The following is an 18689-nucleotide window of genomic DNA, read 5'->3' on the forward strand; positions in this document are numbered from 1 at the left end:
ATGAAATAAATAAATAAAAAATATCTTGAATGAATCCAGACTTTCAAAGATTTTCTGGTGTGGTTGGGCAAGTTTAGAGCAACCATGTGCAATAGCCTAGATCACATTTACAGCTATTACAGCTACTGTAAATCCCTATTTGTATTTTATATATAATAATAATAAAAAACTACTTAAAGATACTTGTAAGCTTTTTATTAGAAATATTTTGAGCTTGGGACGAAATAAAGGTTCACTTTAAATGCATTAGCTTCATCAGGGTTTACATAAACATGAGGGAACTGTATATTTGTTCCTGGGAGAAGTGAACCTGAATGATGACTAAAGTACATGTATGCATATGCATAATGACAATGAGCTCCTTTATCATTTTAATCCCTTCAAAATACTTACTCAGATTCATTTTAAAATTGTAAAAATTGTGACCATGTTTCTGTTCTATATAAATAATAATAAATTTACTTGATGACTCAGATCAACACCAGATGTGACGTGTACAGTTTAAATGCATCATTGCTTTGATAAAAACTAAGTATTAAACGTGTTCCTGAAGAAGGCTCATAACTCAATTGTCTTTGGAGTTTCTCCTCCAAAAATAAAACAAAACAAAACAAAACAAAACAAAAAACTGAATGAATAAAATCTAAAAGTGGGTCATGTATACATACTGGTATTTTCTCTCATGGGTAGCCCCTCTGCTCTTATGTAATTACATGTTCCAGGTGCAAATAAGAAAAAAAAGTGTAAAAATAAACACTGGATTGCAGATGTTTGGAAAAGAAGCTTCTTCACTTGCTCTTTTTGCTGCTTAGCTAGTTTTGTTTTTTTAAATACGAGGACAATTTATTAAATATCTTGAAAGTTGATTATCAAAAGGTTTGCTAACTTCTTAAAAAATAAAAATGTATACACAATGTGTAGTATTTCTTATTAAGCATAACAGCGTTGTGGAAATTGCAGGGCTCAATTTTCTTCCTTGTTCCTGTTTTCGTTCCTTTTCTGTGTATTTGTATGTATTTGCATGTGTTCCTGTTGTTAATTCTGAAAAACAAAGAAAATAAATTTTTGTTTTACTGCCATTGAAAACAGAAATCTTTAATTTGATACATGCCAAGATAAATGTATAATAAATATGTGACCAGTTTGCACCTTTTCACTTTGGGCTGCAATGAATGTAAGTGATAATTTTTTTCTGCATTTGTAATAACATACTCGCTTCTTTAATTAAATAAACTATTCTTTCAGTTACTGAGGTTTACAGAGTATCTTCCACATTATTTCTGCTTCCGTCACACTGCATAGATCACATGGATCTCTTTATCTAAAGTACAGATACATTTGTTTCTTTGAGTATCTGTAATTTAAAATGTAGTAAGAAGGAAACTATAAATTGTCATGCCCTGTGGGTTCTGGTATGTGAGGGCGGTCCCTCCATGGAGCTGCTCCACACCTGTTCTCCATTGAGGCAATCATCACAGCCTTCTTAAGATGACAGCAGACCTCGACTTATCGCTGGATCATTGACAACTTTTCAGTTAGTGTCGGCCTCAATCCTGTGACTTGCTTTCATGTGTGATTCTCGTGACTTACCTGCTCTGCGTTGTCTCTCCCAGATCCTCGTGTCCGTTCCAGCCCGCTCGCTCGGAAGCCTTCTGGTCCTGTCACTGCCTCCCACACCGTGCCTGCTGCGGCAGTTGGAACTCACCTGTTCGCTCACTCACCTGCCCTTCCTCCCCTCCTCTCTCTGGATTCCTTCCAGCACCTCGGACCTCACCTCCCGCTCTCAGCTGCCGCTCCCCCCTCATTCCCTGGACATTCCTGCGCTCACGTTTCTCACAGTTCACTGTAAATAAACTTACACCTTTTCTCATCAGCAACTGCCTGTGTGTCCTCTCCTTCCTCGTGCCGTGACAGAATGATCCAGCCACAAACTGACGCGACGACCGCCAGCCCCCTGGATCGGACCATGGCTCTACAGGAGGAGACTCTCCAGCGGCATGAGCACATGCTGCGGCTGATTTCCAGCCAGCTGGGCGCCACCACGCAGCAGCTCGCGGAGATGAAAGGTATGCTGGAGGCCACCGCATCACGAATGCCCTCCGCTCCCCTCTTTTCGGCTCCACCGCAGCCCCAGCTGCCGCCGGGAGACCTCCCGGGACCAGCCGGACCGATTGAAAGAGCCCTTCCGACTCCGGAGCCTTTCCATGGGGACCTGGGAAAATGTGGGGGTTTTCTCACCCAATGCCTTTTTGTTTTCCAACAGCAGCGGACCGCATTTGCCTCAGACGGCACCAAGATCGGCTTCATTCTTGGATTACTACGGGGACGGGCGCTGGACTGGGGACACGCGGTGCTGCAGAGGGACCCTGGAATTACTTACCGTGAGTTCCTATCTCAATTCAAAGAGGTGTTTGATAAGGGCTCCTGTCCTGAGGCGGCCGCGCAAAAACTCATAAATGCACGCCAAGGGAAAAGAAGCGTTGCAGACTTTTCAGTGGACTTCCGGATCCTCGCGGCGGAGGCGGGCTGGGAAGAAAAATCACTCAGAGGTATATTTCTTAACAGCCTAAATGAGGAAATCAAATATGAACTCGCCACCCGAGACCTGCCGCCATCCCTGGGGGCTGTGATCTCCCTTTGTATTCGCCTGGACGATCGCCTGAGCACCCGGCGCGGGCTGCGAAACTACAATTCCCATCAGGCCTCTCGTCGCGCGGCCCCGGCAGATCGGGATGGCACCCCGGAAGAGGGACCAGAGGTTGCGGGGACACCTGTTGGCCTGGTGGAGCAGCCCATGCAGCTCGGTCACTCTCGGCTGTCAGCAGCGGAGCGCCGCCGGAGGATGGCGAGCGGTGAGTGTCTTTATTGTGGACTAAAAGGGCATTTCATTAATTCCTGCCCGACTCGGCCAAAAGGGGCCGCCCGTCGGTAATGGTGGGGATACTGACGGGCGCGGTCAATGCTAGTCCCTCCCAACCCAGGTTAACCATCCAGGCAAAAATTAACCTTCCTCCCGAGAGTCATCCGGCGCTCGCCTTAGTGGACTCAGGGGCTGAGCAAAATCTTTTGGACCGTGCTCTCGCTCACCAGTATGGTATTCCCTTCGTCCCGCTTCCTCAGCCGCTTCAGGTGGTTGGCCTAGATGGCGCCAAACTTTCCACAATTAACCACCGGACTGACCCCATCTCGCTCACTCTCTCAGGTAACCACTCTGAACTAATCTCATTTTACCTTTTCGAGTCTCCCCAGACACCCATCGTTCTCGGCTTTCCTTGGCTTCAACGACACAATCCACACATAAATTGGACCACTCGGAGCATCTCTGGATGGAGCGAGCAGTGTCACCTGCGATGCCTTAAGGCCGCTACTCCCTCCGTCCCGCCCGCAGCATGTCCTAAGGACAACACGCCACCCGACCTCTCCGGAGTGCCCGAAATATACCACGACCTCGCTGAAGTGTTCAGCAGAGATCACGCTGTCTCCTTGCCGCCTCATCGCCCCTACGACTGCGCCATCGACATCCGCCCGGGAGCTCCCTATCCCTCCAGCCGCCTGTACAGCCTTTCCAAACCGGAACGAGACGCTATGGAAAAGTACGTCACTGAGGCCAGGGCAGCTGGTCTCATCCGGCCCTCCACGTCTCCCTTGGGGGCCGGATTCTTTTTCGTTGCCAAGAGGGATAAGTCTCTCCGCCCATGCATCGACTACCGGGGCCTCAACGCCATCACCATCCGGAACAAGTACCCACTTCCTTTACTCACCTCCGCGTTCGAGCTACTACAAGGAGCCACCATCTTTTCGAAACTGGACCTCCGCAACGCTTACCACCTCGTTAGAATCCGCAAGGGAGACGAATGGAAGACAGCGTTTAATACACACCTCGGTCATTTTGAGTATCTGGTCATGCCATTTGGACTGACCAACGCCCCCGCAGTGTTCCAGGCCCTCATTAATGACGTACTCAGGGATTTCATTAATCATTTTGTCTTTGTGTACCTCGATGACATCCTCATATTCTCCTCCTCGTTACAGGAACATCAGACACATGTGCGGCAGGTGCTGCAGTGGTTATTGGAGAACCGCCTGTTCGTGAAGGGGGAGAAGTGTGAGTTCCATGTAGACACCACCTCTTTCCTGGGCTATGTCATTGAGAAGGGGCGGGTGAGGGCGGATCCTGTCAAAGTCAAGGCCGTGTTGGAATGGCCAACACCCGCTGATCGCAAACAGCTGCAACGTTTCCTGGGCTTTGCCAACTTTTACAGACGCTTCATCAGGGATTACAGTCGGATCACCCTGCCATTAACCTCTCTTACCTCTCCGAAAACCCCTTTCAGGTGGACGTCTGCCGCGGCCGAGGCCTTCCAGCTCCTGAAGGACCGTTTTACCACCGCCCCGGTCTTGCTCCAACCCGACCTGTCACAACCCTTCATCGTGGAGGTGGACGCCTCCGATGTGGGAGTAGGGGCCGTCCTCTCTCAACAGGCAGCAGGTAACCTTCAGCCGTGCGCCTTTTTCTTTCATCGACTCTCCCCCGCCGAGAGCAACTATGACGTCGGGGACCGCGAGCTGTTGGCCATCAAGCTGGCTCTCGAGGAGTGGAGACACTGGTTGGAGGGAGCTACACATCCATTTCTGGTGTGGACGGACCACAAAAATCTGGTTTATCTCCGATCGGCCAAGCGACTCAACCCCCGGCAAGCCAGGTGGGCCCTGTTCTTTACCCGATTCAATTTCACCATCTCTTACAGACCCGGGTCCCGGAACGTGAAACCAGACGCCCTCTCTCGTCAGTATGCCTCCCCGGACCACTTCTCCCAGACGGACTACATACTCCCACCTTCCTGTGTCATAGGCTCTATCACCTGGGAGATCGAGTCGGCAATCCAGACGGCCCTCCGGACTGAACCGGACCCCGGTACCGGCCCTCCTAACCGCCTCTACGTGCCCTCCAAGGTTCGGGCCCAGGTTCTACAGTGGGGCCACACCGCTAGGTTTAACTGCCACCCAGGGGCTCACCGGACCGTCACCTTCCTCCAACGGTATTTCTGGTGGCCCTCGCTGATTAAGGATGTCCGGGAGTATGTGGCTGCTTGCAGTACATGCGCTCAAAATAAGCCATCGACCTCCTCACCCGCTGGTCTCCTCCGGCCCCTGCCGACCCCCAAGCGGCCCTGGTCACATATTTCTCTGGACTTCATCACCGGCCTTCCTCCCTCTGAGGGTAAGACTGTCATCCTTACCATTGTGGACCGTTTTTCTAAAGCTGCTCATTTCATTGCTCTCTCCAAGCTCCCCTCAGCCCTGGAAACATCCCAACTGCTTACTGATCATGTCTTCCACCTGCACGGCATTCCTGAAGACATCGTATCCGATCGAGGGCCCCAATTCACGTCTCGAGTATGGAGGGAGTTTTGCAAGTCGCTCGGAGCCCAGGTGAGCCTGTCTTCAGGTTATCATCCTCAGACAAATGGTCAGACAGAGCGCACCAACCAAGAACTCGAGGCAGCGCTACGCTGTGTGGCCTCCACCAACCAGGCCACCTGGAGCTCCCATTTGGCGTGGATTGAATACGCCCACAACTCCCTCTCGTCCAGCGCCACAGGCATGTCACCTTTCGAGGCCTCCTTGGGTTTCCAACCTCCCCTCTTGCCCACCATCGAGAGGGATCTCCAGGTTCCTTCCGTCCGACACCACCTCCGCCGCTGTCGCCGTGTGTGGCGGGCGGCCCGGTTGGCCTTACAGCGCACCAAGGACCAAAACAAGCGAGTGGCAGACCGACATCGGACCCCGGCGCCAGCCCATCAACCTGGCCAGAAGGTATGGCTCTCAACCAGACACGTGCCTATTCGGGCTGAATCTAAGAAACTCGCCCCTACATTCATTGGTCCATTTGAAATACACTCCCTTGTCAATCCTGTCTCGGTCCGGCTTAACCTCCCTCGCAACATGCGTATTCATAACATCTTTCATGTGTCCCAAGTGAAACCTGTCTCTACCAGCCCTCTGTGCCCGCCGGCAGCCTCTCCTCCTCCGGTGCGCATCATCGACGGCCATCCGGCCTACACCATCAACCGCATCCTGGATGCGCGCCGCCGCGGCCGTGGTTATCAGTATTTGGTGGACTGGGAGGGCTATGGGCCGGAGGAGCGCTCCTGGGTGTCCCAAACGAACATGCTGGACAAACGCCTAGTGCAGGAGTACCGCCGGCGGCATCCAGACAAGTTCGGGTCGCCAGGAGGCTCCCGTTGAGGAGGGGGTACTGTCATGCCCTGTGGGTTCTGGTATGTGAGGGCGGTCCCTCCATGGAGCTGCTCCACACCTGTTCTCCATTGAGGCAATCATCACAGCCTTCTTAAGATGACAGCAGACCTCGACTCATCGCTGGATCATTGACAACTTTTCAGTTAGTGTCGGCCTCAATCCTGTGACTTGCTTTCATGTGTGATTCTCGTGACTTACCTGCTCTGCGTTGTCTCTCCCAGATCCTCGTGTCCGTTCCAGCCCGCTCGCTCGGAAGCCTTCTGGTCCTGTCACTGCCTCCCACACCGTGCCTGCTGCGGCAGTTGGAACTCACCTGTTCGCTCACTCACCTGCCCTTCCTCCCCTCCTCTCTCTGGATTCCTTCCAGCACCTCGGACCTCACCTCCCGCTCTCAGCTGCCGCTCCCCCCTCATTCCCTGGACATTCCTGCGCTCACGTTTCTCACAGTTCACTGTAAATAAACTTACACCTTTTCTCATCAGCAACTGCCTGTGTGTCCTCTCCTTCCTCGTGCCGTGACATAAATGAGGTGGATAACAAAGAAGTTCATATTAGGAACATAAATATCTTCTTTCTAGTCTGTGTTAGAAATACAGCAATCATACAGCACATCTTAAATGTGGCATGCTCAAAAAGTTTCTTTGAAACTTGGTTTAAACTTTCAAAAATGAAGGAGAAAATGTTACAATAGTGTAACTGAAGGAAGTAGCTGTAGCCAAATTATACAAGTTCCAGGAGTGGTGCTGCATTTTAATTGCAGCAATAAATTCAAAGTTCATTGCAATCAATCAAAAGTTCAATGCCAACCTAATGTTATTACAGCAATAAAATCAAACAAAAGTGCAGTTTCCTGTTAATGAACGTATGATGTAGATATTTCTGTTGTGCTTTTGCTCAAATTTAAAAGTAGAATTATGTTACTAATTCATGATTACAGAGTAATCACAGATAACAGTCTTTCACTGTTTTGCTTTTAATTGTTTCTTTTGAAAAGCCCCATCTATTTAAAGACAGATCATATTTAATGACTTATTTTAGTGTATGACCAGTGGGAAGACTCATCTACTAGTGACAAAGAGCTCATAAAATAATAATAATAAAAAAAAACAATAATAATAAAAAAATAATAATAAAAACCTCTTGAACTTTGTGTGTGTGTGAGAGAGCGAGAGAACTAAAGAAGAATAAAGGAATACTGTCTGAGTACAATTCAGAAAAAGAGGAAATACAATGTGAGGCGGCTTTATAACACTATCAACAGCAGTCTAAAGATCTGCTGATAACAGTCCAGATCATTTCCTGTTCAGGACTTTTTATGAAGCCCTTCTTTAGAACAAGAGGAAGATACAAGTAATGAAAAGACTGATGTGAGACAGTGCCATCTAGTGCTCTGATGAGGAATGTGGATAACAGTTGTGCACTGTCAAAACAGCTGTTTCTACTTTTTAAAAAATAATTTTGACGACTCCATACATTCATGAATAAAAATAAACACACCATCACCTCAAAATTCGCTAAAGCTAACTTCACCCTTGCACTGTAACAAATTTTAATGGCACATTTCCTCACAATGTTTAGGAAACTTCCACCTTCCTTGTATTTCATAATCAAGGCTGTTGGGTAAAAAAAAAAGAGTTCACTTGTGAAATGTGGGTGTGACTGGATTGTGTACTGCTTTAATAATAAATTTAGTAAGTGATTGAAAACCTCCTGCTTTTAACCCATATTTATATTAAAAAATAGTCTTTAGTGTGCTCTGCTGGTTAGACTGACAGACGGATTGGGGCCATGGCTGCAGTGATGCAGATGCTGCACCAGTCCATTGTGGCAAAGAGAGAGCTGAGTCGGTCACCAAAGGTGAGTCCCTCCCCTCACCTATGGTCACGAGCTTTGAGTAGTGACCGAAAGAATGAGATTGCGGATATAAGAGGCAGAGAGGAGCTTTATCTGAAGGTTGGAGAGCTTCTCCCTTAGAGATAGGGTGAAGAGTAGAGCTGCTACTCCTCCACATTAAAAGGAGCCACTTGAGGTGGTTCAGGCATATAGGATTCCCCACTGGGCGTCTCTTGAGTGAGGTGTTCCAAACATGTCCTACCAGGAGGAGGCCTCGTGGTAGACCCAGAGCATATTATGTCCCTGGATAAACTGGAGGAGGTGGCTGGGAGAAGGAGGTAACCCCACTAACTGTATGTCTTTGGACTGTGGGAGGAAACGGCCGTACCCATAGAAAAGACACAGACAGAGAACATGGCAGGTCCCAGCCAGCTGGCGGGTTCAAACCCAGGACCTTCTTGCTTTGGGGCAACAGTGCTAACCACAATGCTACTGTACTCCCCCCCGACACGCACACGCATGCTTTCAACTAATCTAAATATAAGTGAATGTATATACATTCACTTTGCTGAGTTATAGTGAGCTGCAGATATTCTGAAGATTCCAACAACCATTAAATATTAACTTGTTAACCTCATTCTTCTCATTATCAACAAACTGTGTTGCTGGCTTATAGGCAGCAAAGTGCTCTGGTACTTCATCCACATGAGCAGAGTAAACAGAGTAAGTGATAAGGCTGCAGATGAATACTGTGCTCATGTCTCTTCTGTTTCTCACAGACGCTGTTTAACAGCACACAGAGCCCTGGCATCAACACGCTGTGTTTACAGAACAAAATCTAAGTCAAATTATAGAACTGGATTTGGTGACATTGTGCTTGATGTGTGCTTAGTGATGTGGCTGCATCATCTTTTGCAGTGCCAGGTACTGCAATATAATCACAATAAACATTAATGTTACTACCACAGTTGAATGCATTTTAATTGTGATTATAAATGATTTACATGTTGTCATTATTAAAACATCGTGTGGGATCTCAGAGCCCAGAGCAGATTATGTTACTGCATAGCAGTGCAATGTTGGAATAAGTAGTGGCAATATTGAAGGAACAAGGGATACTCTGTTTATACAAAAATTTATACCGGCAGATTCTAACAAACTTTATGGCTCTCTCTGCACTGATGTTGTGGTCAATTCATATCAGTTTTATTTTTGTAGTGCCAAGTCACAATAACACTCCTCTCAAGGAAGAGAAAACCCCAACAATCACATTACCCCCTGTGATCAACCATTTGACAACAGTGGGAAGGAAAAACAACCTTTTAACAGGAAGAAACCTTTGGCAGAACCAGCCAGCTCATTTTTGAAAGTATCCCTGTCACAGGGACCAACCAGTTGCAGCAGATGGCTGCAACTGGTTGGAGATGAGGAAAAAGAGAATAGGCCAGAAGAAGACAGGACAGAAGGCAAACTACAGGAGAGAGAACCAGAGTTTCATAAATATATAATAATCAATATTGTGAGTGATTAAATACAGTAGTGGTGTTTAAATGCACAGAGTGAAAAGAGGTGAGTGAAGAAGTAATGCTTAGTGCATCATGGGAAGCCCAACAGCAGAGTAAGCCCAATGCAGGATAACAAAAGGCTGGTATAGGGCCGCCTGATCCAGCCCTAACTATAAGCTTTAGAAAGTTTTAAGCTTAATCTTAAAAGCAGAGAGAGTGTCTGTCTCCCAAATCCAAACTGGGAGCTGGTTCTGTAGCAGAGGGACCTGAAAGATGAAGGATTTGCCTCCCATTCTATTTTTGAAAACTGGGAATCACAGGTAAGCCTCCAGTCTGAGAGAGAAGTGCTCCATGAGGTTAATAAGGTACCAAGAGGTCTTTAAGATATGACAGCATCTGGTCATGTGAAAAAAAACAAAAAAAAACACAAAACAAAAACAGGTCAGCAAGGTCTTCAGTATAAACAACAAAAACAAAGTGATGCTTTTCAGACAGGTTACTGGATTTATGGAACAACACTGACTCATGAAATTCACAGCATATATTAGTATAAGCAACATAATCATAGCACGTAAACTGATATATCAGTCAAAACTGCAGCACTAATACTTTTATCTTGGATTTGACCTCATATGACACTTCTTGTGTATAGCATATATTATCACTATAATCCTGCTTCTTATGACAATACATATTATCAAAGTGGGAAAAGATGCCATGAATGTTACCACGCTATTTTGTACAACAACATCTGTGTGCTGTAGAATATACATGTTATGTTTGATTAAACAGTATCCACGAGTATTTGGTAGATGTCTAACAAACACTCTTCTCAAATATTAGTCAAATTAGTTCCAGTCCACATCAATAGGAGAATGAGGAAGTAAAACAGTGAAATTGATTGGCTATGAAGCAGAGAGTGCACACCTGAGATGATCCCTATCAGAAGTGTTTCCATTTCAGAAGTGGTGTTTTCCACTCTGACTTCCTTTTCTGATTCCGGTAAATGAATGACTTAATACAGAATATGAAGGTAGCATAAGGAAATTAGGTTTGTTTTTTAATCTGAAAGATTTATTTAACTGTACTTGTTGAACATTAAGACATTTTTATGTGAAACTTTCATTTCCTAATTTCATTCCTGCTTTGTTTAGTATGCAAGTGGTTTTGGGTGAAACCAATTTGGGACTTCACCTAAATTCCCCCATTTTATCAACTGACCTATTGAGGTCACCTGAACAAAGGTAAAGTTTCTAAGTCTGTGGACAAAGCCCAGCTGGCACGACATATTAAAGACAAGGAAAGACAACCCTGTAAATTTCAAACACTGCAAACAAAGACCTACCATTCAGAGTCAGTACACAGACCATCTGGAAACAAACAGGAAGACACCAGAATCAATGACAGCCAAGAGAAGTGGGTGAAGAACCTGTCAGACCCCCATTCACACCTCTGTTCAGGTGACCTGATACACTCAGGTCACTTGCTACAACAGGGCAAAGTCCCAAACTGGTTTCACCAGGTGCCACCATAAACCACGTTGTTATAAGTGTGATGCACAGTATAGAAGTACTAATATCACTATAATTATCACAATATCGTCAAATTAACAAACATTCACAAACACTACATATGCAAAACAACATGTAGGCAGTCATTGAACATAATGACTCGTTATGCTAATCTAAGTTTGATTGTTGGACTTTAGTCTTTTGCACACTGCAAGGTCTTATCAGTGCTATAAAATCATCAGCTGGCTTTTTTGTATCATTTCTGTGGCTGTTACAGATGTGAATTCTATTGACCACCTTATTTTATAAATTTAATGTGTTCAGTAAAAATTACTACCAAAATTCTGTTTAAAGAAGGTTATTGTTGTTATTGAAGGAGTTTCATCTTGAAAACAAAGTTAAGCTGAAGAACAGAAGCAATTACAATTTTCAGACAGACTAAAAACTGCAACAGCTGATTCACAACTTTTTTGTGACATCACCTTTACTGAGCGGGTTACTGCTTGCAGAAATCAGGGACGCAAACGTCAATTACCATATTTACCAGCAGATGGAGACGGAGCTCAATACTTATTGTGTCCTCACATTTTTGAACGTTATTTTAAAAAAAAATAGAAAAAAACCTTTACATTATATTAAGCAGTGTATTTAAACAAGCATTTAAAAAAAAAAAAAAAAACTTTTTGTGACCACATTAATCTTTATTTCTCCTAATATGACTGCTTTGATGACTACAGTCATACATGTGTTGTATTGGACTTTTTGCATTATTGTAAATCAACCAGTGTGATCAAACACATATGATTTAACCTAATATTCAAAAATAGAAAGTTTAGTTGACTTAAAAAAAAAAGAAAGAAAGAAAAACAGTCTCAAGAAAGCAGCTGCTTTTGTGATGAAAAAAAAAGTTCATATGCCAGTTTCAGGACTTGTATCTAATTTTGAAAAAATTCCCTGGAATATCTGGGGTGAGGGGAGGAGGTTTCTAAATCTCTGCTGAGGTTTAGAAAACTCAGGGGTATTTAAATATTCAGGATACTATGACCAGTAAAACATAGCAGTTCCCCCTTTTCTTCAGTCCTTCCCACCATCTTGCCCACAAAACCACAGATGAAGCACATGAAGGCAGCATGTTGCAGCTTATGACAGGAAAGTAACAGATTCAAAGATCTGATTTCATTATCCAAACATTTCTATAGCATGTAGGTAGATTTTAACATTAATGTGCACATTCATGTGATTACAGGACATTGATATACAAACTAAGAGATACAATTGTTATACATTTTACAATTAAAATAAACAATAAGTTACATTTATCTTTTTTTTTTTTAAATAGTAACTTCAAAACTTATAACAGAAAACACTCACTTTTATTGATGCAGACAAATTATTAAATAAATCTTCATCTACTGTATGTCTTGTTAAAAATTATATGACACCAAACCAACACACATTATAACTTTTCATAAATGTTTCATCTGCAGGACAAGAAAAAAGTAAAAAGTTGATTCAAATACAAACTGGGTAGTTTATTAATTGTATTCTATAAGCGGTCAGTAGTTGTTGGACAGCAGAAAATAATAATTATTTCTTCAGAGAAAAAATCTTGGTGTTTGTCAAACTTTAAAAGTTTTTCCTTATTAATAAAAAAATGATAAATTTCAAACTTACCTGAAAATGAATGGTAATCACCGATTTTATATTTTCTTGTCATATATGGAAATGTTCTCATACACATTTTCGTCTGGTTCAAGGAAAACAAAGATTTATTACAGTGCATCTAGTTATGCATAAACACAATGATTATGAGTCTTTAACTTCTTCATGCTGCTATAAAAGATGTGCAAAGTGAGCTTAGATGAAAAAAGACAAACCTGTATTTTGTTTCTGAGGATTTTTGTGGAATCTAAATATTAGAAATGAAGCATTATTAAAATGTGGTCATACAGTTAGATGCAACTGAAAACACCAAACATGTATGTTTTATTTGATTTTCATATAAAAAAAAAAATTTTCTTTATCAAAGAATGTTCACTTTGTACAATTGACTAAAACAGTGACAATAAATTCTTGCACCTCTGATTATTTAATGAAATGTAATTTTAAATGAATTTTATAACATTGAAAAATTGTAGCTACTTAGTCAAAGTGTTTTAAATATTTCTGTTCGATCAACAAAAGCAAAGGTGCAAACATAAAATTATAATCATCCTGTAAGTGGAGGTAAATAAAGGTTTAGTCCCAATAAGTAGTCACAACAAAAACTTAAAGCTGAAGGTACAGTTAGAGCTGCACTAAGTACACAGACTCTGAAACCAGCAAAAGTAGAATGATGGCAAGTGACTGTTTGCAGAATATGAACCTTTTGTTGACTCATAGCTCTGAATTATAGATATTTTACCACAATTACAATTGTTAGCATTAAAAAACAAAAAAACATTTTGTTCTCCACTTACTTTTTCTTATAAATGTAGTACCCTCCACCAACAGCTGCAGCTATGATGACACAACACGCGATTACTATTCCAGCGATGCAACCAGCAGCACATGGTGATGGCTTGTCTGGGAAGGCAAGAATGAGAAAAAATATTTTCACATTAAGTTTTTAAATTGCGCGCATATATTAATGGTATTGCATTAAAACTCATTCAGGAGCTTTTGCTGGTGTGCGGACTCTTACTTTTCTATTTTCTTTAAACAGAAATTGCCCCATCATCATCTCACAGTCATGTAATAATTTCCCCTTTTGTTTGATTTTGTAATTGGACAGGTTTCAGTGTCTATTTGTTGGTGCAAGTATTGCAAATGTTGGAGAATATTTTGTACTGTTTCAATGTTCTGGTAAAACTGTGAAGGCACCACGTGGCTTTAGCAAACATCTTTCTATCTTTAAGTGGAGTCCTGTACTTAAAGACGATGTTGTCTCATGAGCTTAGAATTAATCTTCACCTGTCGGTATAAAAGATCTCTAAGGACAAACTTCAGGAAATCTATCAATGGCATGACAGTGAAAGTTAACTACATGCAGGTACCTGTTACAGTCAGTGCATGCACTACCGATGAAGATGTTCTATCAGTTACATTATTCCATGCTTGACAGGTGTAGTTGCCACTGTCAGAAAGTTTAACCTCTTCCTTAATGTACTCAGCAGAATTCCTGGTTATCTCTGTCCCATTAAAGAACCAGGTGAATCTGACAGATGGTGTGGAGTCAGCAGAGCAGGTCAAAGTTAAGGTGCCTTTGATATTTATCTTTTTTGGACCTTCGATTTGAACATTTTCTGGTCCATCTGAAAAAAAAAAGGTATTTATAAAATAAATGATTAAAAAAATCAAATGTGTTCTTTACTTTTAAATAAAAATTCTGCATTACATGGCTACAAAGAAAACATACTGTCATTTGCACTTCAATATTATGTAACTGTATGCATGAGCAGTAATGTACACTGAACAGCATTTTACTTACAATTAACAACCATGACATATTTAGCTCTATCACTGCTGATGGGGTTGCTGATATCACAGAAATATTCTCCTTTGTCTTTTCTCTTCACGATGTTAAAGGTCAACACTCTGTTATTGTCAGAAAGGGTCATGTTGTCAGCGAGGGTCAAATCTGAGCCATCCTTCATCCAGTTTCTGGTAAAGACTGAGCCAGAAGCCTCACAGGTTAAGCTGACTGAGTTCCCCTCAACTGGCAGGTTTGTTGGTGGTTTGACAGAAGCACCTGATATTTTCTCTGTTTGCCAAAAAGATAAAAGATTAGGAAAGAAAATGCCTGAACAGACGGACGGTATGACTACAATCCACTATATTTTGCTCAGGAGAATTATTTTTTATTCAGGAGAATAAAAAACTAAATTAGATTTGAGCCACTTTAGCCTGCAGTGTTAACAAAGCCTCAGTGAGAAATCATCACTAAATCCACAAATTCTCCATTCTATTGTATCTTCATTCAGAAACCATTTAAAGAGGGGGGAAGGTCTGAAGACAGCTGAGCTGAACAGGCTGATGAAAAAAAAAAAGTAGCATTAGCAGGTACGTACACTGCAACTTTGCTGAGTGTGGAGGTTCATACTGTGAAGTTTAGCTCTCAAAGTTGAAGCTTTAAGTGTGTGTATATAGTACAAGCTTAAAAACTCACAGATGATGGAGAAGTTTATGGGATTGCAGATACCATTAACAGGACCAAAATCAAAGCAGGTAAAACTGAGTATAATTATACTGGAGTTTATTTCATTGTCTAAGTTCAGAGCTGGTATTTATCTGGTAGAAAGATGTGAACTGTCCAGAGGAAGGGCAGAAGGGGCTGAAACAACAGTTCATACCATGTAATGAAATCCTAACCAACCTTGTTATGATAACATCCATGTGGTAAAAAAAAAAAAAAAACCCAAAAAACCCCATTGTGGTTAAAAACTGTATTTGTGTATTTTTTTTCTTCAAAAATGCTTTATATATGTGAAAGTAATATCTGAGTATAGCAGGAGTCAAAATATATGTATCATGAATCATTAATTTTTAACAATAAATTAGACTTACCCAGTACAGTGATGGCTGAGGGCTGAGATCTTTGAGATCTCAGAGTTTTGCTGTTAAAGGCCTCACAGCTGTAGTTTCCACTGTGATTCATCTGGATGTTCATCAGTCTGAGCTCTGATCCAGTATCAGGCAGCTGATCTCCATTCAGAAACCACTTAAACTGGGCAGGAGGACTGGATCCAACTGAGCAACTGAGGCTGATGTTTGACCCGACTGCAACGTATTCTTGTGGTGAAGATAAGATCAAATTTATATTTTCTGGGCCATCTAAATAAAGAGGAAACAGAGAAAAGTTGATGAATTGTATGAAAAATCTGAAGGTATGTGGCATTCAGTTTGCTTTATAGGGAGGTTGTAAAATTATTATGAACAACTACATAACTCCACATCAAATGTAATGTATTAAAACAAGACCCTCTAAATGAAACTAACTGCACTGTGATTTAGCTGATCACAGCACAGCATGGTGGTGTGGTGGTTAGCACTGCTACCTCACAGCTGGAATAACATCTATAAGGCCTGGGTTCAATTCCACCTTGGCCCAGTGTGGAGTTTGCATGCTCTCCCCGTCCGCCTTCCGCCCACAGTCCAAAGTGTTAGGTTAATTGATCACTCTAAATTGCCCATAAGTATGAATGGTTGTCTGTCTCTCTGTGTATCCTGCCCCTCGCCCTATGTTAGTTGGGATAGGCCCCTGTGACCCTGAATGGGATAAGAGGATGGATGGAAACTGTGATAATGTTAATTAAAAAAAAAAAATTGCCTATCTAGTTCAGGATTGCAGAGGGCTGAAGCCAATCATGGCTGATCCATCCATCCATTTTCATCTGCTTAACTGAACTAGAGAATGTGCTTCAGAGATATCTAATATTCTGAAATCTAAAATTATATCTAAACTCTCTCTGATGTTTGTGTTCTCAGATAAATTACTGAGCATTTAGGGTTGTAACTCACAGCTGATGGAGAGGGTTATTGGATCACTGGTGCCACTGCTGACAGGATTGGACACACGGCACCTGAATGGTCCCTGGTCAAAACGGATCACATTGATGATAGTCAATCTGGAGCCGCCATCAGTGAGCTGAACTCTGTCACTTGCTGAAACCTCAGAGCTGCCATTTAACCAGAGGAAAGAGGTGGGGGATCCAGAGGAGGAGCAGGACAGAGTGACAGAACTGTTGAACTCAACCAAGTCTGTGCTGCTGGAAGTTACCAACACACTGGAGACTTTCTCTGTGAAAGAAAATCAAAATAGTTTAATTGTTGGCATCAACTAACAAAAGGACAGAAAACAAACATTAAAATTATTAGGATTGAATTCCACCTAAACTGTGTCACAAGGAGTCAGAGCTTATGTCAAAGGTCTCCATTATGTTATATACTCAGCCTGCAAAGACAAAGCAGCAATAATAAAACTGTCATTAAAAAGCTTTTAATGAAGCACTGTACAGTACCAGCCATAACTTCTAAATCATTTCATTCCTATCACGGACAATATCTACTCCCTAAAGTGACTCTGTTTTGAACAGAATATATAAAACAAATTTATTTGAAGTTGAGTCCTCAGTCTATTTATCTTAGTCAGTCCTACCTTTAAATAAACCATTGCATTTCTTACACCCACATAATATTTTAATCAGACTTTGTAAAACCTTTAATATAGCAATTTGAAGAATAAGACAAATTGTCTGTGTAGATTCTCAGTCAATAAGACAAATTATTGATAGATAGATACCAAAGGAAATTAGGGCATCCAGCAGCTCAATACGCATAATAAATATAATCCAACAGTGAGTACAGGTGAAGCAAAAAACATACTACTACTTACAGTTTTTTCCATGTTATTATCACGTAAACTTTTTAGATACTTTAAACAGAATTATGCTTTTAGATTTCAACACTTGCTCACCATATATCATTAGAGTAGTACTTCCAGCCTTTGCGAGCCCCCCATCTGATATAATGTTAACTGAATATGGTCCAGTGTCAGAAAGAGCCAGATCCCTGAGCTCCAAAGATCCAGAAGATGGGAAGAGGGTGATCCTGCCTTCATAATCTGGGTCAGTTACATTTGAAGAAGTTGAGGTTATTATAGTCTTAGAATTATTGAACGACCAGATCACAACTGAAAATGGTGTTTCTGCTGTCAGTGTTGTAGTGAACATCACCGACTCTCCTACAGTTGCATACAGAGGACCATCAGGCAACAAACCAGCTCCTTCAGTCAAACCTGGAGGGGACGATAGAAAATTAATAAAACAAAACAGTCGTGGGATTTATAAAGATTAACATGAAACACGGCTGAAGAGTTAAGACTATTTTCATTAGGAGTTGATGGCAGCTTTTCCAGATCAAACCGCACATATACACACGAAAAAACGCGTGGTTATTAAAACCACTGTTAACCACCTGTTGCTTTCAGCGACTTGTCGCTGCTCTACGTCCTTGGCCAACAACCGAAAGAAAATGTAACTTTAAAGAAACTAAGTTCTACTGAATATTTAAATTTAAGTTTCTTACCTGTAAAAGCCAAGAAAACGAAAACAAGCTGCGGTAACAGAGCCATTAATTAAAACTCCGGGAGGTGTGCAGTTAGGGATGTTCAACTACCAACCTCACCGTCATATGTCACTGATTCATTACGGTGAATGAAACTCCACTTACTAATGCGCGATACAAATTTCCTGCGCAACGAGAGTGTCATACATTTCTTAAAAACAGAAAACGTGTAAGGCGCCTCCCTCGTGTGGTGAAAACGCGTTTCTGCAAGACATGAAGGTTTAATTTCAATTTTACAAATCATTTGGACTAATGCTGATGTCCAATTAGTATTTAATCAGTGTTTTTTATGCCATGAAATGGCATACAAACTCAAATTTAGGCTGGTGAATCAGACCCTCCCACTGCTTCCAAAATGTTTGTTACTAGTCCTGCAGTCTCTCAGCCACACATTCACACACTCCTCACACATCCGTTTTCTCATGGGACTGGAAACAGAATTATTTAGTCATAAAATCCTCTACAGCGTCAGGGA

The 18689-nt window shown here is 42.2% G+C and overlaps 1 protein-coding gene across 1 annotated transcript; it reads right to left on the minus strand.

The window, feature by feature from the left end:
- Positions 1–12587: 12587 nt before the first annotated feature.
- Positions 12588–18311, minus strand: LOC115794061 (carcinoembryonic antigen-related cell adhesion molecule 5-like). Its single transcript, XM_030749303.1, has 8 exons — positions 18176–18311; positions 17565–17885; positions 16610–16888; positions 15656–15922; positions 14580–14852; positions 14146–14403; positions 13570–13675; positions 12588–12591 (listed from the first exon to the last, which is right to left on the minus strand). Exons 1-8 carry the CDS (start codon positions 18219–18221, stop codon positions 12588–12590), a joined length of 1554 nt encoding a protein of 517 aa, XP_030605163.1. The 5' UTR covers positions 18222–18311.
- Positions 18312–18689: the final 378 nt, after the last annotated feature.

Source organism: Archocentrus centrarchus, chromosome 16 (assembly GCF_007364275.1).
Source record: "Archocentrus centrarchus isolate MPI-CPG fArcCen1 chromosome 16, fArcCen1, whole genome shotgun sequence".
Lineage (NCBI taxonomy): Eukaryota > Metazoa > Chordata > Actinopteri > Cichliformes > Cichlidae > Archocentrus > Archocentrus centrarchus.